General features: G+C 33.9%; 1 protein-coding gene across 1 annotated transcript in view; it reads right to left on the bottom strand.

Annotated features, from left to right (window-relative positions):
- Window positions 1–3,428, bottom strand: part of LOC118743268 (transcription factor castor) — a 14,106-nt gene extending 10,678 nt beyond the window's left edge. Inside the window, exon 1 of the mRNA XM_036475845.1 lies at window positions 1,847–3,428. Coding sequence (XP_036331738.1) covers window positions 1,847–3,121 — 1,275 coding nt within the window. The 5' untranslated portion in view covers window positions 3,122–3,428. The remainder of the gene's footprint in view (window positions 1–1,846) is intronic.
- Window positions 3,429–6,824: the final 3,396 nt, after the last annotated feature.

The raw sequence follows: 6,824 nt of genomic DNA on the forward strand, positions 1-6,824 counted from the left end.
TTTTTTCTAACCAATTTTTAACTAATTTCGTTTGGTGTGACAAATGCATATTAATTTTTCTAGGAGATATTAGCAGGCAAAAGAAAAATAGAGTTCTCAAAAGATTACGCTCGGAAAGAGAACTATAAAATCTTACTTAATGAAGGTTGTAGCTTCCTTATGTTGTTAAGTTCTTTGGCTCTTGAATTAAGGAGATCAGTGTGAATATCCTTATTTTACAGCCAAGAAAAAGATGTGAAATTTCTTGATACGTCTTTATATCAAAGCTAGACACTAACTTATACAGTTGTCCATAATATAATAAGCGTGCGATATTTTGAACAGTTTGGACTATTTTTAACCGACTTCCAAACAAGGAGAAGGTTTCCAGTTCGTCGGAATATTTTTTTTTTTTTATGTATGTTACCGCATAACTTTGGATAATACTTTTTTCATCGGAAAGGTTGTGTCTCAGAGGTGGTCCCATACTAATCTGGTTAAGTGCCGTTCAGGGGATCATGAGATATATATATATATATATATTTTTTTTTTTGATATGAGAATTAAAGTCATTTTTTTTTGCTAAAAATTACTTGTTCTATTGTTTGTTCAATGTTTATTAAATAAATAGAAAATTCTATCAAAAAGCGCATAAATCCTTTGTTTGTTGACGGTGCTAGGAATTTTCTGCCCTGGTCAAGTATACTTTGTATGGTAGGCGCAGTGGACATAACTATATGTGTAGGCCTGTACATACACTCAGAGAAAATTTTCGTTCTAAAAGAAGTTCAACTTGAACTAAATTAGTTTTTTTCGTTATTTAAAAAGTTTTGAGATGATCAATAATTCCTAACCCCACGTCTCCATGTGGGCAACCTTGCTGCCTAAACATAACATGAAGACTAAGTTGTCAAACTACGAAATGACAGCTCAAGTAAGACAGCGACGGTAAGAAATTCGTCAAGATTGATATGGTTTAACAGTTGAAATTTACGGTCTCCACCTGACCTTTCTGTCTTTACGCAGCTTTTTTAACAGAATCTGTACAAGGTGGTGACGTGGGGTAACAAGAAATTTTGTTGTTTAGTAAAAATTCTTGAAACAAGAATTTCGTACTCTGTATAACAATTTTCTGGATTACCCTACTTTTATAACCGAAATTCTTGTTTTTGGCTTGATTTAAGTATACAATTGTTACCAAAATTCTTGGCCTGTTAGGGTAGTTTTAAAATATCAACATCTAAGTTTTTAGTCTACGTACAAAACATCCGCGACAATTTCAAATTTTTTTAAGTAACTCTTTAGAGAACCAGAGTTTGAAAAAATTTCATTTTTTTAAATTGCAAGATCTGATAACCTCGAAATGCACCTTATTTTTAACTGGTCAGAGTCAAAATTATGCGATTAAAAAAATTATTTTTTCAACCCCCAAAATTTTTTCTTTTTAAGTTTTTGTGTATCTCTGTATTTTGTACGTAGAATAAAATTAAGCGATGCACCATGATGTTGATATTTTTTAAGGATCACCCTAGTTCACATATATATATATACCTACAAATTGTATCTATGTGCATATGTACAGTTTAATAAAATGTTAGTTGAATTTTTCATATAAAAAGGCAGCTTACTTTTACGTACATTTATATCCTCGAATTCGCACACTCAAAAATCACATATGTATGTAAATGTGGCATTTTTTAAATAAAAGTGTGCGAAACGAGAATGTGTAAAATTTACTGAAAACACATTCTATTTAAATTTACGAGAAATGTGTAAATTTAAAATGCAAACAAACACATTTTTTGGCAGTAAATTAACATTCGTTTTCTTAGAGTGTACATATTGTCAATAATGAAAGCGCACTTACCACACTCGTATCCACAACTTTCGAAGCATTTCTGGTGTCACTGCCGCTTCTCTCAGAATAGCTGCTATTCAATAGGCTAGCCAGAGGTTTTTCATCTTCCTCCTCCTCTTCCTCGTCCTCGTCCTCATCAGCTTCATCAGACGCAACTTGGCCGACATCACCTGAATTTAGCTGCTCCTCGTCGGTACCTTCTTTTGCATCGGACCCAACTTTCTTCACACACACTCGCCGATCTTCGCGTCTTTCGCTCAAATCTTGCGCTTGTGCACATACCTTCTCATTCTCCTCCACCGAAACGGTGCCACTGACATCTTCAACGCCATTGGATGCGGGCGAAATTTCGTCCAAGGGACTACATTCCTCCTCCTCCTCCTCGTGTTGCGTTGACGCCGCCGCCACCTCTACTAATTCATTCACTTCTCTCAACTCCTCCTCTTCATACTCATACTCTTCCTCTTCCTCGGTGGGCGTAGATGTCACTGTGGAAGATTGAAGAAAATTACCAGCTGTAATAGTGGTAGTATTACTAGAAACCAAATTGTTTGTGGGAAATAATTGTGTTTGTATGGGAAGTTGACCGCTGGCCGAGGTGTTATAAGCCGCTGCTGCCAATGATAGCGCCGTCGCTGCAGACAATCCCGAATTTGGTGTTGTTGGTGTTAACAACAAATTCGAAGGTGTATTGTATGCGGATGGCGTTGTCGCTAACATTGACGGCGGCGGCGGCGGCAGCGATGGTGGCTGTGACACCAATTGGCCGAGCAGCAACTGTTGTAGGGGGGATAGATTGTGTTGTGTGTTATGTAGTAGTTGTTGTTGTTGTTGTTGTTGTGGTTGTTGTTGTATGGCTATTGTGGAGTTGGAATTACTATTGGGACTACGGGTGGTACAACTACTGCTACTACTACAGTTGGTGGTGGTGGTTGTTGTAGTGGTTTGCGAATTTTTGCGTAATTGCGTTCTTGGATTGTGCGTCGGCGGCTGCTGCTGCTGCTGCATTTGTTGTTGCTGTTGCTGCTGCAGCTGCTGTTGTGGGTTGGTGATTGTTGTTGCTGTCATTGTGCTGCTGCTTATGTCCATCTCCATCTCACGCTTGTTGAGTGAGGGTAGAATGTGCATTTGTTGTTGCTGTTGTTGGTGTTGCAGCTGCTGATGTTGTTGTTGTTGTTGGTGTTGCAACTGCTGATGTTGTTGTTGTTGTTGTTGCTGCTGCTGTTGTTGCTGTAGCAAATTCATCATGTACAATTGCATAATAAATTCCAGTTGGGTAGACATTTTGGCGGAAACTGTATTTGTTGTTGTACAAGTATTGTTTTTTTTTTTCAAATCAATGATCGCACTCCACCGAACTGGCAATATTTTCACCCACTTTTCACAGCAACGTTTTTTGTTCCTTTTCAAAATTTAATTTGAGTGTTAGTTTTTATTTAAAAAATATACTCTTATCACTAATTTTCCAGCGTTACAAGAATTTTAATTTGTTTTTTATTTAAAAAGTAAATTTTGGAAATTATAACTACTGATTCTTTTTGCTAAAAATTCATGGTTGTTTAATAGTTCTAAATTATGTTATTTTTGCAAAAAAAAAAATAATAGTTTTTTTATAAAATTTAAAATTTTTCAATTAAATTTTCAGAGCTTTTTAAAAGTTCATCAGTATTATTTGTTATTTTTTTATTTATTTGTTTAGTTAACAATATATATTTATTTAAATTATTTAATTAAAAATATTTATTAAAATTTTCTAATTTTGTTTAAATCTTATGCTTCATTTATTTTATACGCTTTATTTTATATTTAATATTTTTCAAATGAATATTATTTTCCTATTTTTTTTTATTTTAATTCCGTAAAATCCAAGAACAGCACTATTCCATATTTTTTCTTTTCGCAAAAATTTCACAAAACCACACAAGTCTTATCGTCTTTTTTATTTTTAAATTTCTTGTTTCGAAATCGTTTTCCTTGCAGCGAAGTATCGACGTATCTTCGATTGCAACTCTTTCTTTCGAATGAAATCTTAAAGAAATAAAAGCGATATATCCAGCAGATTGTCTCGCAAGCTTGGCATCAAGGCTCAAACTGATTCAACTCTTCCATAGCAAGCGTCTAATATACGTAGCAATGTCCTTAAAAAATGATTCTAATATAAAATTTCTAATAGCCCAAAATTGAAGCATCGCAACACTTTCAACCCTCTCCTCGCACATAAAAAAGTGATCAGCCAAATACATAGCTGACAAACGAAGTTCTCAGTGAACACTCTCTGCTAAAAAATACCTTCCACACATACATTGTATGTATGTATGTACTATGTGTACGTTTGTATGTAACAAATCTGTCTCTCCGATCTGCTGCTCTGCTATGTTCAGTACATTCACAACACTACACAATCAATTTTCAATTTTTTACTTACCCAAGGGGTTGCTTAGCTCAGCTATTTTTTAGCCAAGCATTGGTTCAGTTTTCAAGCCTCCCGCTCTTATACTTATTTCAAACGCTCGCTCTTTTGTAGCGAGAAATTTTTCATTTCTACGAAACATAATTTTTTGAAAATCTCTCATACTTCTTTATCTGTTGTTGTTGCTTCATTGTAGGTTTTTTATTTTTGCAAAATTCTTCCACCAATAAAATGTCAGCAAAATGCTAATACTATACGAAAAGTGGTGTTTTTTAGGTAAAAAATGAAAATCCAATGACCAACAGCAAGTCGAGGAATCTTTCATGTTTTCTGCCTGCGGTGCTCTTGTTTGTTTTATTTTTTTAGGTAATTGTTGCTTTTTACGGGGTTTTGGACAGCTGTGCAAAAAATTCCTTTGGTGCGAAAGGGCATTAGCTTACATACATGTGTACATGTTACATATGTACATTAGACTGCATCACCAAAAAAAGTTGCTGTTTTTCCGCCGGGGTTACAAAATTTATTATATTTTAAGACATCCATCAAAATATTTCGGAAAAATGTTAAGATTTAAGCGAGCTGGACCGATTTGAAAATACCTCCAAAAATGGAGTTTTTTATGAATAAAAATAGTTTCTTAAAGAACTTTTTGATAAAGGTCCCCTCAGATGACAAAACAGATTGGGCTTAAAAAATCTGCATAAAAATATTTAAAAATCTTTTCAAAGGAATCGTAATAATGAGATTTTTGATGCTGCTCTTTACTTTTTTCAAAGATTGATTTTCGAAAAACTTAACTAACTGTGCCAAAACTATTCTGATTTAGACTTATGGGATCTCGGTAGAAAGGTATTTTCCCACTATTTTTATCTATGTGCAAAAAAAGTCCTTCGTGTCCCAATTTTTCATTTTTGTTTCAAATACCAAACAAATTCAACTTTGAATAATGTTCGTTCATCCTACCTTTCTCTTTCATCCTTTGAATGAGCTTATTAGCAAAGAAATAAAAAGGGCGAGAAGATACGTCTAAATCGGAAGAGTTTAGGTTCAGTTATTCAAGTTTTTCTTATACCAAACTTTGAAAAAAAGTTAAAAAACCAATCTCATTAATACGGTTCCGTTAAAAATTTTTTTTATTTATTTTCTTTTTTAATGTTTTTATGTAAATTTTTTCAGCTTAAACCTTTTGTCAATTGAGGGGATTTTTTCAAAAAACATCTTTAAGAAACCATTTTTATTCATAAAAAACTCCATTAGTGGAGGTATTTTCCAATCGGTCCAGCTTGCTTGCTTAAATCTTAATATTTCTCCGAAATATTTTGGTGGACGTCTAAAAATATAATAGATTTTATAATTCCAATGGAAAAACAGCACCGATTTTTTTTTTTTTTTTGTATGGTGAGTGATGCACTCTAATGTACATACATACATGTCGTCGTTTCAAGTACAAAACCGCGTAACTGACATTTGCTGCCAAAAACTGGATTTGCTCACACAAGCTCTTGGCTCAATCCTTATCAATTCGTTCTGAAATATACTAGCCAGTAATACGATTGCTTTATAAAAAAGAGAACCGTGTTGAAATACGAGTGTTTTTACTCTCTTGAAAATAATTTATGTAACCTCGCTTACGCGGTTTTGTACTTTAAACGACGATATGTATGTACATATATAAACAGCGTTTCAGTATATAGGTATAGAAATATAAAAACTACTTGTTTTATGTAAATATTGTGCATCTTATATATGTATTTTAATTTCGTTTGGTTAAAAAAGTTTCCAAAATTTAAAATCTTTGTAGTCTTACAGCGTTCTCCAATGGAAAAATATGCAAATTTTGCAATTCTTTACGTATGTACATTAGAGCGTCTCGCTTTACTGGCAAAAACAAAAAAGTTCGCCATACATTTGACTCCTAGTTTCACGAGCATATTGATTTTCCTTTATGTAAATTTTACTGTCCTACGATGTTTTCAAATCCAGATTTTCGCTTGAATATATAGATGCTATTACCATCTAAAAGGGAATAAAGTATAGGCTAAGTTGCTGATAAATACAGATCCAAGATGAACTATACCAAGGAACTTGGTGGAAACCACGCCGTTGCATTGCAAACTGAAGCTACAAAAAAAATTTAGCAACCGATTAGTTCTGATAATAGGCAGCACTTGGAGCTACAGTATCTAAGAATCAGTAACTGAATGTCGGGGCTCCAGGTCATGGGTTCGTAGAAGGAAATATGAGAGCGAAAGAATTAACTAAATCAGGAGCTTGTTTGAATTGCAAGCAGAAATATTTTTTCACTTTCCAAAACAGCAAAGGATGAGATGGCGGTCATGTACATATGAAGTCCTTCAGCCCTCTCGGAAACCTTCCGGACGCCCATTTATAACCTAGACAATAAATACATATTATCCTTGTAGTTGCTTTTCAAAGGTGGCTCAGATCATAGAATCACTGAAACAAAATAAATGCAATGAAAAAAAATTTACGTTTTTCGAACAAATCACCTCTGTGCAATCTGTATTTACAATAGCAAAGCTGCATAATTTCGATTTTAATATTTACATATTACTT

This window comes from Rhagoletis pomonella, unplaced genomic scaffold, assembly GCF_013731165.1.
Source record: "Rhagoletis pomonella isolate Grant_MI unplaced genomic scaffold, Rhpom_1.0 Rhpom_scaffold_00001, whole genome shotgun sequence".
In the NCBI taxonomy this organism is placed as follows: Eukaryota; Metazoa; Arthropoda; class Insecta; order Diptera; family Tephritidae; genus Rhagoletis; species Rhagoletis pomonella.